General features: G+C 38.1%; 2 protein-coding genes and 1 pseudogene across 3 annotated transcripts; 2 read left to right on the top strand and 1 right to left on the bottom strand.

The window, feature by feature from the left end:
• Positions 1–4440: 4440 nt before the first annotated feature.
• LOC145610785 (uncharacterized) lies at positions 4441–6330 on the bottom strand. Its single transcript, XM_081666078.1, has one exon. The coding sequence runs from the start codon at positions 6328–6330 to the stop codon at positions 4441–4443; it is 1890 nt and encodes a 629-aa protein (XP_081522204.1).
• Positions 6331–8906: 2576 nt separating this feature from the next.
• On the top strand, positions 8907–9473 carry LOC145610784 (cysteine-rich receptor-like protein kinase 25). Its single transcript, XM_081666077.1, has one exon. It carries the CDS (start codon positions 8907–8909, stop codon positions 9471–9473), a length of 567 nt encoding a protein of 188 aa, XP_081522203.1.
• Positions 9474–11293: 1820 nt separating this feature from the next.
• LOC145611472 (cysteine-rich receptor-like protein kinase 5) lies at positions 11294–24991 on the top strand (annotated as a pseudogene). Its single transcript, XR_014106391.1, has 6 exons — positions 11294–12437; positions 12526–12647; positions 22480–22689; positions 23614–23851; positions 24158–24305; positions 24416–24991. The product of XR_014106391.1 is annotated as a cysteine-rich receptor-like protein kinase 5 (transcript).
• The last annotated feature ends 140 nt before the right edge of the window (positions 24992–25131 follow it).

Below are 25131 nucleotides of genomic sequence, written 5' to 3'. Positions count from 1 at the left end.
AGCCCAGAAGAAGGTGGATGATGCTAATTCCCTGCTAGAGAGCAAGCAGAAGCAGTTTGAAGAGGAAATGAAAAAGAACGAGGAAACTTTACGGGCTAAGGATCTGCAGCTGAAGGAGAAGGATAAGGAAGTGGGTGATCTGTACAAAAGGGTGGTTAACCTTGAAGATGATCTCAAAGACAGAGAAGCTGAGATCACTCTGAAGATTAAGGCTTATATGGCTAATGGCTTTTTGCTGAAGAAGTTTGAAGGTGATGCAGGTACTCAGAAGCTTCGTCAGTTGGTTGATGACTACCTGTCTGTTGGCTACATTAAGGATTTGATATCTGAGGAGGCTGACCCTGGTGAACCTGAAGCTACAAAATCTACTGCTGAGTCTTCTCCAGGTCACCATGTAGAATCTCCTCCCAAGAGGGCTGAAGATGAACATATGCCTGACGTTTAATTCCTAGTGTTTCCAGCTTTCTAAGTATTTTCAACTTTGCTATCAGAATAGTCTTTGATTTTCTAGGACTTTTGTTTTACTTCGTTTATGGAAACGAAGGTTTAAACTTTGAATAATCTTTTGCTAAGGACTTTTGAACATTGATTTCCTTTAGATAATTCTATGATACCTTAGCTTTGCTTTGATTTCTTTGACTCGTGACGATGCTTGGTATTTCCTTTGATTTTGTGAATCTGTGTTGTCTGGCGCTTAGGCCCGTCGTTGCTTTGTCCATTGAAATTGTTCCTGCATCACAGGGGTTAGAGGTGGCCGTTGGCATAGCCAACGGCCCTCCAATGCTTAAGTCAGTACCAGTTGAAGGAATTAGTTGAATAAAAATAAGAGTTGTGAAGTTACTCTTGCTTCTTGTGCTCTCCTGCTGCTTTCCAGGTTCCTTATGGGTACCTGCTTGCGTTGTCTTGTTCTCTGCACGTCAACAGGTTAGAGCTGACCATTGGTGTTGCCACCAATGGCCCTCCGATGCTTAAGTTAGTACTGAACGTTTTGGAGCTAGAAAAAATATGTACAATCGTTTTTTTTTTTTTTTTTTTTTTTTTTGAACGAAAATACTAGAAGTGATAGAGTTTCAGGTGTGCTGCGTTCCAGCTTCTGGGTACCAGCTTGCCGTTTGTGGTAGCTAACCTGTAGGCCCCTTTGCCGATGATTTCTACGATTTGGTATGGGCCTTCCCAGGTTGCCCCCAGCTTACCTGCGTTGACCTCTTGGGTATTTTGGAAGACTTTCCTTAAGACCCAATCTCCTATTTTGAACATCTTCGCTTTAACATTCTTGTTGAAGCTCCTAGCTACCATCTGTTGGTAGGTAGCCATCCTTATGTATGCTAGATCTCTCCGTTCTTCTACGGTATCTAGGTCATGTGACAGCTCCTCGTTGTTGCGCTCAGGTGTCATTAAGCTGTATCTAGCTGTTGGTGTAGTGATTTCTGTGGGTAACACGGCTTCGCATCCGTAGAACAACGAGAAAGGTGTTTGGCCCGTTGCGGTTCTAGGTGTGGTTCTGTTGGCCCAAAGGATTCTTGGTAATTCTTCTGCCCATTTACCCTTCTTATCTTTCAGCTTCTTCTTCAAGGATCCAATGATGACTTTGTTGCTAGATTCAGCTTGCCCGTTTGCTTGAGGATACCTGGGCGTCGAAGTGACCAACGTGATGTTCCATTTGTCGCAGAAATTTCTGGTTGGGGCACTTATGAACTGGGACCCGTTGTCACAAACTATTTCAGATGGAACTCCGAACCTGCAGATTATGTTAGTCCAGATAAAATTGATAACTTCTTTGTCCCTGACTTGCTGGAACGCACCTGCTTCGATCCACTTAGAAAAGTAATCTGTTAGAGCTAACATGTAGACCTTTTGGCCTAGCGCAACAGGTAGTTTACCTACTATATCCATACCCCACCTCATGAACGGCCAAGGTGTTAGAGTGGGATGTAAGGGCATAGAGGGTTTGTGAGTGATACCTGAATGTCGCTGACAGCTATCGCATTTGCGTACATACCTATGAGCGTCTTCTCGTAGGCTTGGCCAATAGTATCCGTATGCTAGTATCCTGTTGGATAAAGTTCGTCCAGCTGAATGAGCTCCGCATTCCCCATCGTGGAAATCTTTCAGGATTTGCTCATAGCCATCTTCCTTTATACAGCGTTGCAGGATCTCTCTGGTAGACTTCTTGAACAAGACACCTTGTATGACCGTGTATCTGCTAGCTTTAAACCTTAGTGCTCTTGCTTCAGCTTTGTTTTCAGGCAGTATGTTGTGCTCCAAATAGTCAAGTATGGGTTGCATCCAACTGGTCGGGTTGGTAACAGGTGCAACAAAGTTGGGTTCCTCTGGTTCAACCTTAATGGTTTGGCTTTGGGCAGGAACGGAAGTTTCCAGGTTGTCTGGATCTGGTTTTACAGGTTCTGGAATGCTAGGTTTAGGTGGTGGGTTGGCTGTATCCACGGCAGGAGCTAACAGATGGATGAGAGGGATGGAAGAGAATTTGGATTTTCCCAAGGCTGATCCCAAATTGGCTAGGGCATCTGCTTGCGTGTTTCTATCTCTAGGTATTTGCTTTATGGTGAAAGTTGAGAATTTGGTTGCTAAGGATTTGGCGAAGTCTAGGTACAGAACCATTTTGGAGTCTTTAGCTGTGAACTCGCCGTTCATCTGGCTTGCTACTAGGAGGGAGTCGCAGAACACTTGTAGATTGGTGACACCTAGATCTCTCGCAAGATTCATACCTGCAATCAAAGCCTCATACTCTGCTTCATTGTTAGTAGCTTTAAAATTACAGCAGATAGCTTGTACCATCATGTCCCCCTGTGGCGACTTCAGCACGACGCCAAGACCTGCACCTCGAAAGTTAGAAGAGCCATCAACATAAATTGTCCATGTACCTGGGGTTACAATTTGGTTAATTTGCTCAGATTCCAAGGTTGCCTGTTGTTCAAGGTCGGGGCTGAAGTCAGCCACAAAGTCGGCTAGTGCTTGTGATTTTATGGTTGTTCGTGGTTCATATGTGATACCAAATCCACTAAGCTCGATTGCCCATTTGCTCATTCGACCTGTTAACTCTGGTCTGCGCAAAACAGCCTTCACAGGATAGTTAGTTTTCACCACAATGGGGTGAGTTTCAAAATAGTGGCGAAGCTTCCTACTAGCTACAATCAGTGCTAATACCAGCTTTTCAAGAGAGGAGTATCTGGTTTCAGCACTGAGGAGAGTTTTACTAACATAATAAACAGGTAACTGCTGACTTTCAGCTTCCCTTGCTAGGACAGCGCTGACAGCTTGGGTGCTGACTGCAAGGTAAAGCTGCAAAGACTCTCCATCAGCAGGTTTGGACAGCAATGGTGGCGTCATTAAATAGTGTTTGAGGTCCTGTAGGGCCTTCTCGTGATCATCAGACCAAGTAAAACCTTTATTTTTCTTAAGGACGTTATAAAATAAGTGACATTTGTCTGATGATCTCGAGATAAACCTATTTAATGCAGCTACTCTACCTGTTAATTTTTGCACCTCTTTCAGATTTCTTGGTGATTGAATATCAATTATAGCACGTACCTAGTCTGGGCTAGCTTCAATTCCTCGCTGAGTAACTATATAGCCCAGAAACTTACCTGCAGCTACTCCGAACGAGCATTTGGATGGGTTCAGCTTCATTTGGTACTTCCGGAGGATGTTGAAGGCTTCTTCTAGGTGGCTCACATGATCAGCTGCTTGTTTGGACTTGACTAGCATCTCGTCGATGTAGACTTCCATAGTGTCCCCCAGCTGGTCTTTAAACATTCTGTTAACTAGCCGCTGATAGGTTGAACCTGCACTCTTCAGACCGAAGGGCATTACTTTGTAGCAGTATATTCCTTTATCTGTCATGAAAGCCGTCTTTTCTTGGTCCTCCGGGTGCATCAGTATCTGGTTGTAGCCGGAATATGCGTCCATGAACGTGAGGAGCTCGTGGCCTGCTGTAGCGTCTACCATCGAATCTATATGGGGGAGAGGAAACGGGTCTTTGGGACACGCTTTGTTCAAATCTGTGAAGTCGATGCAGACCCTCCAGGTTCCGTTCTTCTTGCTGACCACAACCACGTTAGCTAACCAATCCGGATATTTGACTTCTCTTATTTTCCCAGTATCTAGCAGCTTCTGGGCTTCTTCATTAATAATTTGATTACGTTCCAGGGAAAATTTTCTCCTCTTCTGCTTTACTGGTCTTACACTGGGATCCACATTTAACTTGTGCGTGATTATCTCAAGGTTGATTCCTTTCATATCTTGATGTGACCATGCGAAGCAATCTGAATTCTCTTTGAGGCACTTGATGATAGCATCTTTCTGTTCTGCTGCCAATGCCGCGCCAATCTTGACTTTCTGCTCTGGCTTTGACTCATCCAGCACGACTTCATCTAATTGTAATTCATCTGGACGCTTGGGTGCTGGATTTTTCTGTAATTGCTAGACGGCGGGGCCATGGGGTTTCAGGGCGAGCTGGTAGCATTCTCGCGCCTGTCTCCTATCCCCTTCGACTACTGCTACCCCCCATGGCCTTGGGAATTTAAGCAGCTGGTGATAGGTTGATGGAATAGCTTTCATTTTATGGATCCACGGGGTTCCCACTATAACGTTGTAGGCGGTCTTGCAGTCTATCACATAGAATTTGTGCATCATATTGACCCCTTTGAGCAGCGTTGGAAGCTGGATTTCTCCCAAGGAATTCATAGGTTCACCATTGAACCCAACTAGTACCGTAGACCTCTTGATTATATCTAACTCCTTGAAACCGGCTTGATCTAAGGCATCTTTGAAAATTATATTGGCTGAGCTTCCATTATCAACCGGTACTCTCTTCATCTTGCAGTGACCCACATGGAGGGAAATCACCAGGCAATCATGGTGCTCGGGCTCGTTGAACCTGCTCTCATCGAAAACGACTGCCATCTCATCTAGCTTCTTTTCTTCGCTATTTGGATAGGTTTGGGGAATGCTGGATGTTGAGGTGCCAACTCTTGAGATGCGCTTTGCGCTGGAATAAGTCAAACCGCTGATGCTAGATCCTCCTGATATTGCTTGAATCACGACACCCGGTGTTGGCGAAGCTGGCGGTCCTGACTTGGTTTCACGCTTGATATCAGGTCCCTTTCCTTTTTTCCCGAGGAGATCCTTTAGGTACCCTTTCTTTAGTAGCCAGGCTACTTCTCTTTTGAGGCTGTTACATTCGTCAATCCTATGCCCATGGTCTCCGTGGTATTCACACCACTTTGATTTGTCTTTCTGGTGCTCAGGTTTATCACTCTTTCTAGGCCATCTAACAGGTGGCCCAATATCCTTGAGGGCGTTTACTATCCCTACCACATCGGTGTTGAAACCATACGAGCCGACATCTGGGTGGTACTCTAATGCTGGCTTGCTGGAGCCCTCACCTGCTCCTGGTTCAGATATATTGTTGACGTTGCTGCGCCTTGGCTGCCAGCTACTTTGCCTGGTTCCGGGGTTCTGATTGTTGAAAGACTGGTTCCCCGAATACCCTGATGGTCTTCTCTCGACCCAGCTTCGAGCATGCTCATCCTCTTCTACACGGACTTCGGCCATTGCCCTGGTTCTAACCTCTTCGAAGGAAGAACATGGGTACCTTGTCAGCTCATAATACAACCTGGATCTGTAATTGAGACCCTTTCGAAAAGCTTCAATGGTAGTTGAGTGGTCACAATTTTTGATACTGACCATTTCCCGATTGAACCTGTTCCAATACTGCCGGGTCGTCTCGTTTTGGTTCTGAACGATTCGATACAGGTCACTGCTCTGCTTATCTAGCTCTCGGCTAGTAGCGAATTGTTGGTAGAATTTGTTAACCAAACTGGAGAAGCTGGCGATGGAACCTGGCTTTAGGTTAATAAGCCACTGGAGTGCAGGTCCTGATAAGGTAGCGCCAAAGGATTTGCACATGGTGGGTTCAATTAATTCCCACGGTATGGATAACTGCCACATTTTCTGCTTGTACTGAGCCACATGATCTTGAGGGTCAGTGGTCCCATCATACATCTTTGAAAAAGAAGGGATGCTTAATTTTGCGGGGATGCGCAGTTTTGCTAACTCCTCCACAAAGGGGGATTCGGCAAATCCATCGCGAGATTCATAGGCTACGGGTTTGGGAGCACCTGGTAGCCGGGTCAAAAGCTTCATCATCTTCCGATTCTGAGCCTTGATAACAGCAACTTCTCTAGCCATAGGGTTAGGATCCCCACTACATTGCTCTTCATTATTGCGAGATACTCCTCTCTCGTCTTCCTCTTCAGACTCATCAGAGGACACCAGGGTGAATTGGGGTATATCATCGATCATTACCATCTTCTTTTTGTTGCTCCTGACAGATTCAAGCTCTTTGGATAACTTTTCTAAGGACGCTTCAGATTCAGCTTTAAGCCTTGCCAAGGTGGCTTGAGACTCTTCTTCTAGCTTCCGGCTCCACTCGATTGAATTAACACGTTTGCATTTGGATCTAGATCTTCTCCCATGATGAAAGGCGGACCAATTTATCTAACTGTATCCCCACAGACGGCGCCAAACTGTTTTGGTCAAAAAACTGATCTCCAGGTTTGACCTGGGTTGCGACAACTACAACTAGATAGCAAGGATGAAATCGGCTAAGATATGATCAATCGAAAACGAAAAAGGGAAAAAGGGGGAGAAGACACACGAAATGGTGACGCAGAAAACCCCAAGAACAAGGGTAAAAACTGCGGGTGGCTATGAGTCCACCAATCCACTAGGTATTCAAGGTTTACAGGTTACAATGGTAATAGTAATTTAATCAGATGGATAACGATTTGCGTACAATGCTTAATAACTATAGCTCTATTCATTGTGTTGATCCCTCTGAGATAATCCCCTTTTCTTTATATGCTATTTCCGCCTTCTAAGTTCTCTTCAACGGCACCCTTGGATTGCTCCTGGAATCACGGGGTTGAGGGCTGGAGTGGTTCCTCCTTTTTCTCCGTCTCTCCTGGTCAAAGGCTTCTTCAATTTGAACTGGTTTTCTCCAACGGCTAGTTCGTAGAAGGTGGCTCCTATTTACTCGGGCAGAGACTTGGTTCAAAGATTCTGGGGAATATTCTTCGAGGCTGCTTCTAGCCTACTTAGCTGCTGGACGTCAGCTTCATAGCTATAGAGGACCTGTGCTTCATTTGACCTGTAACCTGCAACCTGACTACCTTTAGAACATATGAATTTACAGGTGACAATTCTAGCATAACAGTACTCCTACCATTTTTTTTATTTGCATCACTTGAGATTGCACAAAGTTTTAGGAAAGTAATAGAATATTGTGAGTTGGTGAATAAATTATTATTGTAAAAGTAAGATGGTGACCATGAAAGAAAATATATGTGAAAGAAGATAAATATTTTTATTATTAAAGTGGAGATCATGGAAAAGAGAGAAATAAAAAAATAATTTGAGTGAGTTTAAAGTACGAGAGAGAAATGATAAAAAATAATATAAAGTTACCAAATATAAAAGTGATACATTTAAAAAAAAAAAAAAAAAAAAAAAAACATTTACAAAAAGAAAGTGATGCAAATAAAAAAAAAAAAAATGGAGGGTGTATAAACTAGCTCCATTTAGATATAAGTATAAATTGGTTGGGAAAAACATTAACATATTACTTTCACTATAAGATACTCCGTAATTTTAAAATAGAGCCTTTTCCATTAATGTGTTGTTAACTAAATGGGACGAGAAGTCTACTAGGAAATTAGTGGCTTGTTATTATGAGGACTCTACTTCGAAAGTAACTGAATGAGAGGGGAAAAGAGGCTTATCCATAATGCGTAATATATCCCACAATTTGCTGTCATCAACTTGTGAAAAAAAAGGTACCATAATATTGATACGTATGATCAAGTGGACGTGGACCAAACTATATTGGACAAAAGCAATTATTGTTTGCAATTATACATAGTAATAATTACACAACAATATTTCAAAGGTTGCTAGTTGCTACTATGCCGTGTTACACAGTTTTTGGTTTGTCTAATTGTCTATCAACTGTCATTAGAGTCACAATCGATGAAGAAAATTCAACATACAAGACGAAGCAACAAACAACTTTCAAAACTTAAATCGACTGTAATTAGTACGTTGTCTACTTGTTGGAGGAAAAAGTGTGTAAGTGCATCTAGCACAAGTACTTTTCCGGTATGACACTTTAAAATAGGTTACCAACCGGTTTTGTTTCATTTTTGGCAAATACATGTGAAAGGTGGTGTTATTCTGGAATAACCAAAAGGTGGTGCTATTACTGGAAGACCGGCCAAATGTGGTGTTATTTTTGACCAATTTTCTTTAATATTTCTATCAATGAGTTTATCATTATTTTTTTTTTTTCAATTTTCTTCCAAAATTATTTCAATTGCCCCAGCTTGGTCCCTTCTAACGGCACAGCGTACGGTATGAATTGGAAAGCTGGCATATATATTGGGGTCTCAATTATTTCATCCAACATTTTTTTTTCTCTTTTGAAATTAAATACCCACCAGGAGTTTTTATAAATATTAAGATAATGTCCTAGGCTCAAACAAGCCAAGAACCAAAAAGGGTAATCAGTGTATGTTTTGAGTAAAAATTGCGTTCAATTCATCATGATGTCCTTCATACTACTATTATTTTTCCTAATTAATTCCTCAAATTCATTTCCAATTTTAAACTACACGAGATCAGATTGCTACAACTCGTCAATATATCCTCTTAAAAGCTCGTATGACACCAATCTCAATAATTTGCTATCAAATTTGGTCTCAAAAATTTCTACTGCAAATGATGGTTTTATTACAATTAAGCAAGGCTTAGAAAATCAAGATCCTACTTATGGCCTTGCCTTGTGCCGAGGTGACATTGATCGTGACGATTGTAACGATTGTGTTAAGATGGCTAGCGAGGAGGTAACAAGTGATGAGTGTCCAAGGGCAAGTCAAGCAATAATTTGGAAGGAGCGTTGCATGCTTCGTTATTCTAACATGTCCTTTTTTTCTCTCCTACAAGAGCAACCCAGCGTAGCGCTACACAATGTTAACAATGTCACGGACCATGTCGAAGATTGGACTAAGTTGCTCCAGGATACGTTAAGTAATGTGTCGTATAAGGCAGCTTCGGTCAAGTCGGGTAACAAGTATGCCACTAAGGAGGCATGGTTTGAACCAATGAAAAAGTATTTGTACACTTTGGCTCAATGTGTTCCGAGCTTGACAATGGCAGATTGTAGCAAGTGCTTCGGCAAAGCTGTTGATCTTATTCCTAGATTGTTCGCGCATGGAGGGATTGTGCTAACGCCTAGTTGTACGCTAAGGTATGAAGTTTATCAGTTTTATAGCTTAATAAGTTTGAGGCCACCACCAAATTCGAGCATAGCGCCGGCTACTAACATTATTGCAAGAACAAATCCAGGTATATGTATGTTCTGTTCTGATGTGACATATTTGGTCTTTCATTTTTAAAAAATTTGTCAAAAACAACTTTTTAAATTGCATATTTATGAAAAATCATTATAATTTTAAATTTTAAGATACGTGTTTTTAATTTTTTTTTTTTTTTTTTTTTTTTTTTTTTTTTTTTTTTTTTTTTTTTTTAAGTAGCAGCTAATGCCAAATTTTGGCGTTAACTTTAGGCATTGACCTCCCACGTGAGAGCTAGGCATGTGACGAGCAAAACACCATTTCAACCACATCACCACCTGTGGCAAAGCTCACCCAAACCTGCCTAAACTCCCACACAACCAGGCCAACCATCCAAACATTTATGGAAATCCTCTAACCTAACCTCCTTAAAATCATCTAGCCACCTCCGAAACCACCCACCTACCACTAATAATAAACAATACAAAAATACAACTTTTTACGTGGCATAATAAGTTAAGATGTTTATGACAAATTGACTAGTCATTCACATTTTATCTTCATACCTATCCTTTATGGTTATTGCATATATACAAACTTTTCTTTAATCTTATATTAATTTGAGTTTGTTTAGTAGGGGTTAAAAGAAACTAACTCCGATGGTAAAGGGTGTATAGTTTGATGTGAGTGTTAGTTGGGTCTAAACAATCAACGTAGGTAAAAATTAATGAAACTCCATCTTGGAAAAGTCAGAAGTATAAGAAAATATGGCTGATATACATACTTAATTACGGGTTTGAAAAGTCAAACAAAAAAAAAATGGTTTGATTATATGCTTATTTGCTTCATGTATACTACGGAAGTACGGACTATAATTTGAAGTTCCTACCAGAAACATGTTGATAATATTTAGTTGGCAATTAGATTGTTGCTATTTTAGCAATATTTCATTTCATTACCACCTACAATTGTTGCTTTACTCCCTCCGTTTTTTTAGTGACACACTTTTCTTAAACGGCAATTTTATTTTAAGTGACAAGTGACACACTTTTCTTAAACGGTCATTTTATTTTAAGTGACACACTTCCTCTTTTATAAGTTCCTTATATTTTAATAATATATCTTCACCCCACCATCTCTTACTTTATCATTTCCCACTCATTTCATGCTCCCCACTTCCTCTCACATTCTTTTACTTTATCATTTCTCACTCCTCCAACTACCCCCTAATATTTTATTTTATTAAAGTCAATAAAATTTCCTAAAACTCCGTGTTGGTCAAACTGTGTCACTTAAAAAAAAAGGAGGGAGAACAATTATTTTTTTTTTTTGAATTTTACCACCTACAAAGTACAATTTTTTTAAAAAATCAAAATTTCCCACCTACATGGCTCTCAACTCAAATGTGACGTCCTGGGGGCCCACTGACTAAAAAAAAAAAAACTATAGGTAATAATTGTTAAAACAACGACAATTGTAGGTGGTAATTGTCAAATTTTTCTTGAATTAACATTGGAATTATAACTCACCAACAGTGGTGGAGGTATTAAGGGGCCTGGGTGGCACCGGCACCGTCATTATTTTTATTTTTAAAAATTTTATTAAGTTAAAATTGTAATTTATAGGTTAAATACAATTTTAATGCAACAGATAACATTAAAATAGCTTTGCCATAGTGGTAATACATTGAGTTTGGTGAAAAGTCTTGGGATCAAGTTTTTATACAAGCATTTTTTTCAATATTTTTTATTTAATGCCCCTCCATCTTAAATATTCTAGGTCCGCCGTTGCTCACTAAGGGCTCAATTGAAGGGGAGACTTAGCTTGGAAGAAAATAAAAGAAAGGAAATATAAAATATCAATAACATAATACTAAAGGCGAATCTGACATGACACTTGTCATGTTTTAATTAAAAAATTTCCCGCCACTTTTACTTTCTTTTTTTTAACAAATATTTATGAACATTATTTTACAATATCATATAATATTTAACTTTCAATTTGGCAACTATATATAAAGTATATTCTATATGCATTCAATGAAAATATTTTGACATATAATATTTTATAATAGGTATTTTTCTATATCAAACAAACATATACTACATATAAGGTAATATATGAAATATTGGAATAATGTAAAACTCCGATACTCCATAGTTCATATCATTCTACATCATATATTTCCTTTGAAAGATTTTTTTGCTCCAACCGGGATAGTTACATTACCTTTTATTATATATTTGTTGATTTATTACTTATAAGTTTTGTGAGAATTGTTGATTTATTTATAAAAATTAACACTGCAATTCAATAACTATAAAATATTCATTGAAAACCTTGATTATTAATTGTCACAAAAAAACCAAAAAAAAAAAAAAAATTAAATTTGTATAAAACATTATACCGTCAAAGTATGCTATAAAATATTGTGCCAGTCAAAACATTAAATTATTGTTAAATTAACATTGTAATTTATAGATATGTTAAGTAATTAAAAACCGTGCATTGCACGGGACTTAAACTAGTGGAGTACTATATGTATATCATTTCCATGGGATTTTTTAGGTTACTGAAGAAGTAAAGGAAAATTTATTAAAAATAAAATTTTGCATTCCATTCCTCCAAATTTAAAGAATTTGTGAGAAAATAAAAGGTAAAGTGAGTGTACGAAGAAATAGGCGTTAACTCTGTCGTCTTACGTGTTCAGCCAAGTCATCGACAACGTGGGCGTATGAACATGTCACATAGGTAAATTAACCAACGAATCCCCAATTTTAATGATAAAAAACTATTAGAGTACCTCTAGATTGACGTTTTAAAGCAATCAAAGAGCTAAACAAGAAATTGTCGATTTTTCAATTTAAGTTAAGGATACTTAGCTTACTCTTTCAAAGACATTTACATAATAAACATTATATAATTCTCGAGGAAAGAAGAAGGCAACTGCAAAGAAAGTAGCTGTGGCGACCATTGTGCCATTAGCGGTTTTGGGATTGTTAATTACAGGCATTTGTGTCTTTCGAAAGAAAGCAAAGAAGTACCCTTCTGCAGACGTTAAAAATGGTACTTGTCCAATTAATTCATAGTCTGAATTTCTATTGAGCTTTGAACGAAGTTGGCTCATGCCCTCTTATGTTGTTGCTATGTACAGTACTTGATGATTTGATAACTGCGGAGTCTTTGATGTTTGATTTGAGGACACTTGAAGTTGCCACGAATAACTTTTCGGATGACCACAAGCTTGGTCAAGGCGGATTTGGCAGTGTTTATAAGGTAACCAATGGGTTATGAGTTTTTTTTTGGTAGAAAAGTGAACTGCATTAAAAGGTTAACATAGTAGCAACATTATAAGTTTTAGGCCTCACTATAGGCCACCTTACAGTTAACATCACCATTGTCAAGGTGGGTTCAAAAGTGGTGTACTCACACCCAAATATTGTTCTAAGTTGTGATCAGAAATAAGTTTACTGCCAAAAGAAACACTACTACTATTACATAAGTCCACTCCAACCGCAGGAGGGTTAATAATTACACAAGTCCTGAGCAAAGTGCTATAGTTCCATTCCAGCCTAGTTGATGTTGTTAGATTGAGCATAGCTTGCTTGGCCACCACATCTGCTTCCCTGACTTGACCCCTGGGGCCCTTGGATAGCTTTCCCCTTGATATCACTCTTAGCTGGGCCCTGCAAAAAGAGTAATGATTCCCCAGATCATCAAAGGCTATGTTGAATTTAGTGATTCCATTGACTGCAGCCTGGGAGTCAGAGATGATTGTTACATCTTCCCACCCTTCAATCAGGATCCATTGGATAGCAGCATGAATAGCCATAGTTTCAGCCATGAGGGCATAAGATGCCCAAGTACTAGCTGCAATCCCTTTGACCCAGTTCTGTTGCTGATCTCTACAGATGCAAGCAAAGCTTGCAGAATTTCCCTGTCTTTTAAAAGAAGCATCAACTATTATACAAAGGCTAGAGTCCACTTCCACCTGGGCAAAAGCATTTACAGTAGGGTTTGGATTGTGGTTGGATTGGTTGGGACCTAGCCAGGCTATCTCAAAGGCCCAAGACTTAGCAGCATGGATATGATTTGCAATGGGGGTTGATTTCTTATTAAACACCCATTCATTCCTCCTAAGCCATAGTCTCCAAGAAATTAATGCAAAGGTTTGGTTCCAAGGAAGCTGAAAAAGGGAATGGTGAGTGGTGACATCCAAATTTGCACAAATCCAGTCATAACCAGAAGAGTGCTGACCTATGGAAGGGGGGGAGACAAGATTCCACATTTCCTGAGTTCTGCTACAATCTCTAAGAACATGGATAATAGTCTCAGGGTTGGCAGGACAGAAGCTGCATGATCCAGAGCTTATGATGTGCCTAGTATGGAGGTGGTCTGCAGTGGGTAACCTATTCCATAAGCCTAACCAGAGGAAGAATTTGACAGAAGGGGGAATGGCCAAGGCCCAGATTTTAGACAGATCATCCTTATGAGGATGAGGGTGGTTATTTTGCTGAAGCCAGAGGTGAAGATAGGCAGTCTTTGCATCAAAATAATCACCTTTGCCTAAGGCAGAGAAGATCTGATCCTCCCCAAAACAGGGGGGAATCATACTTTGGATATGAGATATGACATGAGGAGGAAGGAAATGCTTTAGAGGGGAGGGGTTGAATTGCCCCTCAGACAGGATGTGGTCAACAGTGAGAAAGTCAGCATGCTCACTAAGAGGCCCCTGGACTAGGATCCTTAGTTTCCCAAGCCCTGTCCAATTGTCATTCCAAAGGGAACAGATATTGCCTTTGCCAATTGCCCATTGAGAGAAAGAAGTTAAGAGCTCCCACCCCTTCCCTATGTCTTGCCAAAATGGGAGCCATTGCTAAATTTGGTTGGTGTAGACCTATGGCAATATTTCTCTTTGATTAAGGTGGCAGCCAGGTTATTTGAATTTTGAATTTTCCATCCCAACTTAGCCATGAGGACAGTATTCTGGGTATGAGTCAGCCTAAAACCTAGCCCTCCCAAATCTTTAGGACAACAAATTTTTGACCAGGCAAGCATAGGGGTTTTCCTCTTTTCAGAGGCAGTACCCCAGAAAAATCTGCTACAAATATATATGGTCAATGGCAGAAGCAATTTTTTTGGGAAGCATAATGGTCTGCATAGTATAGGCAGGAATTGCAGCTAGGGAAGACTTGATTAGCACAGCTCTACCAGCCTTGGAAAGATTCTTGGCTTTCCAAGCATTTAGTTTGGAATTCAATTTTTTGGTGATATGGCTAAGCTGAGAAGGAGATGGTCTCTTATCAGTGAGAGGAAAACCCAGGTAAATGCCAAGATCATCACTAGCAGCAATGGAGAGAGTGGAGGTGAACAGGTCTTTGATAAAAGAGGAGGCATTTTTTGAAAAATACAACTTACTCTTAGCATTGTTCATGCACTGACCAGACACATCCCAAAACTTAGAGAGGGTAGATTGCATACTAGCAAGGGTTCCAGGAGAAGCCTCTCCAAACAGCAACAGGTCATCAGCAAACATGAGATGAGAGACAGGGGTATTATGTTTCCTAAATCTGAAAGGGGTCCAAGTTCCCTCATTTCAAGCTGACTCTATAAGGAAGGAAAGGTAATTCATGCAGATAATGAGGATGTAAGGGGATAGGGGGTCCCCCTGCCTAATGCCTCTAGAAGCAGAGAAGTCAGAAGAATTGACACCATTAACCTTGACATGGAAGCTAGGGTTTGAGATGCAATGCATGATCAGCTGAATAGAATCCCTATCAAATCCAGACCTAGAGAGACAAAATTGAATAAAATCCCATTCAAGTCTATCATAGGCTTTCTCCAGATCAATTTTGATTGTGAACCAAGCTTTCAGGCCTGACTTCTTTTTCATAGAATGGAGGATCTCAGAAGCAGCAAGGTAATTGTTGTCACAACCTCTACCAGGTAAGAAGCTGCTTTGATTAGGGGAGATGATGGAATTGAGGTGGGGCCTAATTCTCTGCACTAAGATCTTGGTTATAATCTTATAAGAGGTGTTACAGAGGCTGATGGGTCTGAATTGCTTGATTGTGTCAGGGTTTTGGACTTTGGGAATTAGAGAGATGGTAGTATTGTTTGTACCTGAAGGAAGGGACTTGGAAGAAAAACATTGAAGGCAAAAAGCCAGGAGATCTGGCAAGAGAGTGGCCCAATGCTGCTGGAAGAAAAAAGGGTGGAACCCATCAGGTCCAGGGGCCTTGAACTTCCCCATGGAGAAGATTGCTAAGTGAACTTCACCAACAGTGGGAGGCATAGCAATGCTGATATGGGGAGAGGTAGTGGTTTGGGGGTCAGGTAAAATACACCCCTGACTTGAGAAAAGGGAAGAGAAGAAGGAGGAGATGTGGTCAGACGACTGGTGGTCAGGAATGTCCTCCCCCACAGAATTCCTAAGATTTTGGATTTTATTTCTTCTTCTTTTTATTAAAACAGAATTATGGAAAAAACTAGTGTTTCTATCTCCCTCATTCAACCAGGTGACTCTGGACCTAATGGGCCAAAAAGCTTGTTCCTCTTTATAGGCTCTAGAAAGGTCACAACACAAACTAGACTCAAGGTCATACAGAAATTGATTGGTGGGTTCATTTTCTAGGGCTTTCTGGGTACCTTCTATCCTTTTCAAAGTCTGTCTTATAACCTTCCTAAAATTAGGCACATTATCTTTGGTCCAGGTGAGAATAGAAGGGGTTAAAGCAGCTAGCTTCTCAGTAAGGGTACCCTGCAGGTTTGACCAGACACTATCCACAAACAATTTAAACCCAGGATGAAAATACCACAGAGATTCCATTTTAAACAGTTTAGGGACAGGGGTATGGTTATGAATGGGATCAGAGGAAAGGAGAATAGGGCTGTGGTCAGAGCTTTCACGAGGAAGGTGAAGGACAGAGGTCTGGGGGAAAGCTTGAATCCACTCAGTGTTGATCCAAGCTCTGTCTAGCCTTTGCAAAATAGGTCTGATTCTTCTTTTATTTGACCAGGTAAATTTATTACCACAAAATCCAGCATCAACTAGAGCACAGGTAGACATGCATTCAACATATTTATTAATTCTTCTCATTTTAACTAGTCTACCTCCCAACTTTTCATTTTGAGAAGTAACCTCATTAAAATCACCAATTACTAACCAAGGCAAGCTCATAGTAGTACTAATATTAATCAAATCAGACCAAGTATCACAACGGGACTTAAATTTAGTGCTAGCATAGATTGCAGAAATAAAAAAGGAGAAATCCGATACCTTTACCACACCATGGACCGCATGAATGTCCCTGCTTGCAGACTTGAAGTCCACGTAGGCAGAGTTCCAGAGAAGCAGAATACCACTAGACACTCCTTGGGGTTCAGCTAGGAAGTATTTGTCGAAAGGAAGGGGTTTGATTATGTGTTCAGTGTGGGCTTTGGATGCTTTTGTTTCAGAAATGAAGAGGAGATCAGGCTTATGCTCCGCAATGATGTGCTCAGCGTGGGGGATAAAGGTTCCACGCGCAATCCCTCTTGCATTCCAAGCGACAATGATCATAGGTTCAGGTAAGGGTCCGTCTTGGAGGACTTCCTCCCAAAGTCTGTTGCTGGACAGGGGCCCCAGATGTAAGAATTTGTTCTGGACTGGGCTGAACAGGTGGTTGTTTGAGGTCTCGAATAGTGCCTCCATCAGAAAGTCCCCTGACTTGACATCCTGGACGCAGGTTTCTTTGATATGAAGTTGTAGCACCTCCCGTTGAATTTGAATTGTGATTACTGAATCTGTTGTGCTTGCCATTGTCAGTTTGAGTGGATCTAAGCTCAATGTAAAGATTTTCCTCAATTGAGGGAGGATTGGAGTGGGATCTGCTAAGAAGGCCAATTGAGGGTGCAAAACCCATGGGAGGTTCTCCCTTTGAGCTACATGCATCCACCATCGCATAAAGACTTCCAAAACGGGACATAGAGCTTTCAGGACATGCAGATCTGGGAGGTGAACAGGATACATGCTTCCTTCTGGTTTGGGGGCCATCATGATCTCTTGGTAGGGTGGATCTACGAATTGGGGGTACAGTATGAAATGGCGAATTTGGTTGTTGGTGAGTTTGAACCACTTGGAAGGGGTTTTTAGCAGAAAATCCATGCTGTTGACATTCCATTCTGGGAAGTGAGGGATTGGTGGTTCGAGACAGAAGATGTGGTCCGGGGTGGTCCTGGCTACCTCCGTTAGCACAGGGAGAAGGAGAGTGAGCGGAAGGGGTTGGAAAGGTAGAATGTAGCGCGGATTTGGGCGGTTGAATTTGAGAAAACGCTGAAGCAGTCGAGGCGGCATCGCCACTTCCTCCGACTCCGACTCCCTTCCGAACTGGAAGGGACAATCCCCTTCTGAGAATTGGTCTGACCCGTTTGATGATACCATTGTTTTGAAGAGGCGATTTTTGGGATTTTTTAATGGTGAAAAGGCTATGGAAAGTCGCAGGGGTTGCTGCCGTTGCAATATTTAATTGCTCTGGTTGAAGTTGTGAGGTAGGGTTTAGAAAATCTTTGTTGTTGGCTTTATTTGCTGAGTTTGGATCTTGCACAGCTAATCCAATGGCTGGGGTTTGATTAGAGGAAGCAACGGATGGAGATGAAGTAGATCCAACGGATAGGGAGGTCGGGTTGGACGATCCAATGGCTGGGGTAATAAGAATATCAGAGGATATTTGATGTTGTTCCGTGGACTTAGGGTTGGAAATTAGAGTTTGACTCAGGTTAACGGGCATGGGTTTAGAATTGGGCTGGTTAAACAGTTGGGCCTTTTTTTCTTTTGGGTTCTTTTTTGAATTTTGAACAGTAGAAGTTTTTCCGGAAAAAGAAACTTGGCGCTTTTTTGCTGATTTTCCTAAAACAGGGATCCACTCACCCTCCTCCTGAACTTCAACTTCCATGTCTGAAACAGGTTTGCTGGGGGGTGGTGGCTGATGTTGCGACGGGGCCATCCCCGACACCTTCGATCTAGTGGACAATTTTGGACAGGAGGTCTTTTTATGATCAACTGCGTTGCAGTAAGTGCAGAAAGGCAACTCGTCAAGGTACACAATATTCTGGCAATGGTTCCCAATCCATATTGAGTGCTTCTTCTCCATTTCCGAATCGAGGAGAAGTAACATCTTTACTTCCTGCATCCGGTTAGAATTGAACTGAGACATGTCAAGCTTAATAAATTTACCAATGGTGTTCCCAATTTTCTCAAGAACAGAGGAATTAAAGAATTCCACAGGTAATTCAGGTAGGGATATCCAAGATGGAAGAGATTGGATCTTAGCTTCCGATGGTTTGAAACCCGGAGTCCAAGGTTGGACATGAACAAGAGATTTACCCACGAACCACGGTCCACCTCCAATTATAGCGAGTTGCTCTTCCTTTGACCGTAGTTGTAGATTATAGAATCCTTTTCCCAGAGTGAAGAATTTTGCATCAGATTTGAGATTCCAAGCTTTAGACAGAGATTGGAAGAGAAATTGGAAGGAGAAAGATTTCCCCATGGTTTTGAAAATTACAGAATGAATCCAAGGAGATAGGATCGGGTTCAAGTCCACGTCTTGGAGAGATAGGACTAGTTGGGTTGCTGAGTCAACAGAAACAGGGGGTGGAGCAGAGAAATGGGAAAGGACATTGGCTGGGATAGGGTTTTGGGTAGGCTGGATAACAGACTTGAGGTACGATTTGGGGATTTGGGTAATGGAGTGGCTGGTGGTAGTATCCTTCTGGTGGTATTCAGGCGGCCGGTCTGGTGGAACAGTCACTCTTTGTTTTTCTCTCTCACTTTCTCTCTCTACCTCACTCTCATCTTTTTTTTATTTTCACTTAAGGGTAGAAACTGAGGAAAAGAAAAGGGAGGAAAATTTAGCTAGTAACACTAGCTGTATTTTGGGTTATGAGTCATGACCTTCCTATATTTGAATTCGAATATCGAATTAACTACCATATTTTCACATTACTAGTTTGAATCAAGATATACTCCATTTGTGTGAGTGGTTGGTGCACCCGGGTGCACCATGCGCATGATGTACCCGGATGAACATTTAGGGTATTCAAAAGAACATGGGAGAATGCTGTTTTCGTAAAGATTTTATGTTCTTTGTAACGCCATGTTTTTTTTTGTATTATCATGTTCCTTTTAAAAAGACATAATGTTGTTTGAAATGTTATTTTTTTTGTTAAACACAAACATGTTTTTTTTTTTCAAACACAGGTATGTTCAGGAATGTTTTTTTACAAACACTAGTATGCATGTTCTTTTTCAAACACTAGTATGTTCTTTTATTTCTCCATGTTCTTTAAAATATGTCTAACGTTCGTTTCGGGTGCCATGTTCTTTGTAATGTCATGTTTTTTGTCAAACACAAACATGTTCTTTTGTTAAACACAAGTTTGTTCTTTTTCAAACACTAGTATGCGTGTTCTTTTTCAAACACTAGCATGTTTTTTTTTCAAACACTAGTATGTTCTCTTTTTTTCCATGTTCTTTAAAATAAGTCTAATATTATTTCCGGGTGCATCATGTTGTTTGAAAAAGAACATGTATTAGAACATGGTGCACCATTATTGTTTTAATGTAAAAAGTTTGTCGTGGTGATAGACCTGTTCACTTCACCTTAAAACAATAATATATAGTAAATATAATTCTAGTTTAGTAAAAATAATTTTATTTCAATAATTTTAAAGAATAATTATTACAGAGAATCTATGAAAATAATTTCAGTTCGGCAAAATTAATTTCATTTGAGTATAATTAATTTCTTTAAGTGCAGCAAAAATAATTTCAATTTATTAAAAATAAAGTGAAGTGAACAAAGTCCAAGGCTATATATACAAGCACAAATAATGATGAGCGGTTTAAATGCGTTAATTAAAAAACAATAAGTACTATGAAAATCTTACAAAGTGTATATGAATGGCAATCAGTGGTTCGTGGAGGCGGATGTACCAGGCGCATGTTATATCCCTTCCAAATAAAAAAAGTAGATAGAACATACGTAGTATAATATATGCCATGAATTAGCACGGGTATACGATTTCTTTATCAACAATTCACCATAGCACTCAAATCCCCAACCCTTCAATTATATGCATTTTTTAGGGACACCTTCCAAACAACCACTTCTCTAATCATCAAAACAAAAACAAAATGTAAATCACGCTTTTTTGCATGATTGACACCGAATAAATGCTTTCAAAAAACAAAGTAACTACCAAAGCATTGATGAAATAACCCCTATGACATTAACCGAGTAAGATCTTGTTCTTTAGAGCTCCAGAGCAGAGCAAAGAACATCAATAGGGGTGTTTGCGGTGCGGTTTGGTGCAGTGCAGTTTGTGGTTTAACCATATATTTTAAATTTTAATTATTTTTTTTAGAAAAAAACTTTTATTTTAATTTGTCATTATTAATTTGTAATTCAAATATTAAAGTTTTTTAAGTTTTAATCTTATTAAAGCTAATAGTCAAGGATTAGCTCATATATTTTAGTTCTTTTATAAATTTTATAATAGAAATATAGTATAAAAATCGCAAATTGCATTAAAGTGCGGTTTTTGGTGCGATTTGGTCTAAATTTTATTGGAGACCGTACCAAACCACAAACCGTGGTTTGGTCATTTTCAAAAACCGCACCACAATTTTCAAACCGCAAACCGCACTTTGTACAACCCTAAACATCATATTTCAGCAACGCGTAGTAGAGACCACAAGTCCACAACAGCTCAACTTAAAATAATAGGGTTTAAGTTACAAAATCAATACCAACTTCCCGTATTTAAATATATATTTTTTTTCTTATAATATGTATTTAATATCTTTCTACATAAAATTCTGTGCTTTTTGCATGGGTACACTCTAGTGTTATATAATTGCAAAGAGCATAACATGTTGTCAAATAATGTTCTTTATCTTCATGTTCTTTGATTGCCTGTATAGTGTAATTTTATTGGTGACATAATGTTAATTGTTTATTTTGAAATATTCATTGAATTTTGTCTTTAGATTATGGTGGTTGAATAAATAATAATGTTTATTACATTATATTATCATGTTTTTTTATTAATATTATATATATGTATATATATGTATATATATGTATACACACACACACACACACACACACACACACACACACACACATATATATATATATATATATATATATATATATATATATATATATATATATATATATATATATATATATATATATATATATATATATATATACAAGTATGTATATAGAACATAAAGTTGGATGTTTTTTTGACAAAATAGCTACATGTTCTTTACAAAGCAACTATATGTTCAATATAAAACAATTATATGTGATGTTCTATATAAAATAGCTATAAAAAATAATCGGATGCGCGAAGCATTGTGCATTCGCCTTCAGGAACAAATTCATATGAAGGATAGTATATTTTTTTAAGTGGAGACCAAAGAAACAATAAAATAAGTTGAGCGATGATTAAATTAAAGAAGGAGAAGAATATTTATTTCGTTGTTTAAATATTTCAACAATTACTTCTCTACCTTATCAAAAGTACAAGATTACTCTTATGAATAGTGTGATGTCAACTCTATCCTTCAAAATGTACATCTCTACCTTATATATTATAAAAAAGTACAAGACTACTCTTATGAATAGTATGATGCTAACTTTATCCTTCAAAATGTACATTTACATATTTACCCTCATTTATATGTACATGTTATTTTTAAAGAATAGTGTTTGACAATTATATTCACAAAAATGTTTATTTACTTATATTCTCTCATTATTGTAAGTTGCGTTGGACATTTATACCTCTAAACATACTTGTTTGCATATCAACAACTATATTTGTGATTTAAGGCCAAATCAAAAGAATTTCTGAATATGGCTAGCTATAGCACGCGCATCGAGCACTTTAGCTGCCATAGTTTTTAAAAAATTCGAAATGTCAAGCAAAAATAAACTTTGAAAGAGATATATACATGATATTCTATAATGAGTGTAGTGTAATAGTATTTGTGATATATACTTCAATAAATTAATTTTTCGTGATTTAGTATTTGAATGCCTTTGTATCATAGGGAACTCTGGCAAATGGACAAGAGATAGCAGTTAAAAGGTTGTCAAAGGTATCTAGCCATGGAGCAGAAGAATTCAAGAATGAGGTTGTATTAATTGCCAATCTTCAACATAGAAATTTGGTTAAGTTATTGGGATTTTGCTTAGCAGGAGATGAGAAGTTACTCGTGTTTGAATTTGTTCCAACAAAAGCCTTAACTACTTTTTATTCGGTATGTTTAATATCAAACTTTGATAAATAACTTAATTTAATATACTCTTTATGGCCCCGTTCACTTTACCTTTTTTTTCTGAACTAAAATAATTTTTACTTAATTGAAATAATTTTTACAGAACTGAAATAATTTTTACTGAACTGAAATGATTTTTACTTGACTGAATTAATTTTAATAAACTGAAATTATTTTTGCTAAACAGATATTATTTTTACTGATTTTCTATTATATTTTTTTCTTTAAGTTTACTGATTGTTACTATACTGAAATTATTTTTACTGAACTGAAATTATTTTTATTGAAATGATCTTATTTTTACTGAACTAGAATTAATTTTATTTAATTGAAATCATTTTTACTGAATATTATTTTTTTAAGGTGAAGTGAACGGGGCCTTTGTGCATGTTTTTTTTTTTTTTTTGACAAGATATGTCCATGTCTATTACTCCCTCCCCCAATTTAATAGATGTCTACTTTTCATTTTGGGGAATTCAAAATTAGACACCTACTTCTATTTTAAGAATGTACTTTTTGACAATATTCCCTCCTTTTGATGTGTTGTCATCAATTTTCTTTTATTAATTTTGTACTTTTGACATCATTTTCCAACACTTTTTCTCTCTATCTCTATAATAAATACCAACTACTTTTTTTTCCTTCTCTCTCTAACCCCACGTGCAATTTGTATTTTCCAATAATGAGTTTAAAGGAATCTCTGAGTTCTTTAATTCCCGTGTAATTTTAGAATCAGGCATCTAATTAAGGGACGGGGGGAGTATATATTTTTTGTGCTCGTAATGATCAACAGTAAAATAAGAATGAGTTTCATGAATGCATACTCTGGAAATATTAAACTTGATCAACCATGCTAATTCCAAGTATGTAATAACGGTATGTTATATATATTTATTTACCTGGTAGATACACAAAAGCAAGGAGAATTAAATTGGTGTATGCGCTATGAAATCATACGAGGCATTGCTAGGGGACTACTTTACCTTCATGAAGACTCTCAGCCAAGAATCATCCATCGTGACCTTAAATCAGGAAATATCTTACTTGATGCAAATATGAACCCAAAGATTGCTGATTTTGGTTTGGCAAGAATCTTCAAGGTTGAACAGACGATGGATGACACAAGCAGAATTGTTGGAACATAGTAAGTTTAATTATTAACTTTAATTTTCTTTTAAAACCTAATTTTTATTTCTCGTAATATAGAATGTCTCCTTTTGTAGTAATATTTAATTTAGTTTTTGTATGTAAGTATTCCGTAATGAAGAACACGAAAAACGTTTATTGCAACACTAGATAACGTCACATTTTTAAAGAAAAATTAGAAGACAAAAGACTTTATTCAGTTTATTTTAATATTTTTTAAGGAAGCAAATTTGAAGAAATAAAAATTGCATTTTTTTATAAAAAAAAATAGATTGTTGTGGTAATTGTGTACATTGCCTTGTAGCGGTTACATGGCTCCAGAGTATGCAATGCATGGACAATTTTCTATAAAAACAGATGTTTATAGTTTTGGCGTGTTAGTTTTGGAGATTGTTAGCGGTAAGAAGGTTAGTGCAAGATTCCACCCAGCAACTGGAGACCTCTTAACCTATGTGAGTATAAATAATTCATGTATGCTATTTCATATTTTATTCAATTTCAAGCTAAACAGGAGATCAATTCAAAATCAAATTCATTCTCTTTATGAAAATACTTTTCTTAGGCATGGAGAAGTTTAACAGAGGATAAACCCTTGGAATTCATGGACCCGACATTGAAAGATTCATACTCGATGGAAGAAGTAATGAAATCGATCCATTTAGGCTTATGGTGTGCACAAGAGAACACACAAGCGAGACCAACCATGTCAACAGTTGTTCATATGCTCAATAATGGTTCTTCCATCAACACAATGCCTATACCTCAATGTCCTCGATCCTTTTTGCAAAGTAGTAATGAATCATCTCTTGTGTCAAGGCTAAGCCAACATTCAACAACAACAACGAGCAGTACTAGTGCTAATATGTCAACACCATTTTCTGAAAATCAAGACACAGTTAGTGAGTTACACCCGAGGTAACACTAAGCTAGCTCACTATTGAAGAGAAACTTTTAAGAATTTGCTTTGTGAGCTAGCTAGTAATGTGTTTAACTTCTTACACAATGCAAAATATAAATAATTTTCCTTAACATATAGTTTATTTAGCCTTTTGCAGTTATGTTCTTGTTCTTGTATTGTACCAAATTTCTTGTAGTCAATTAAATTAAAGTCTCAATATATATTCATATCTTTTAAGTATTAATATTCTTTTTAACAATGTTCAACAATAAGATTAGGTGATTAAACTAAAACTAAGACAAATAATTAACTACTAAGATTAACTGACTAGATATGTATTAGATCTGTATAAAGGTCAATACTAAAATAAAATGAAACTA

This window comes from Chenopodium album, chromosome 24 (assembly GCF_948465745.1).
Source record: "Chenopodium album chromosome 24, dcCheAlbu1.1, whole genome shotgun sequence".
In the NCBI taxonomy this organism is placed as follows: Eukaryota; Viridiplantae; Streptophyta; class Magnoliopsida; order Caryophyllales; family Amaranthaceae; genus Chenopodium; species Chenopodium album.
Note: the sequence above shows the minus strand (reverse complement) of the source record. Positions and strands in the feature narration are given on the sequence as shown.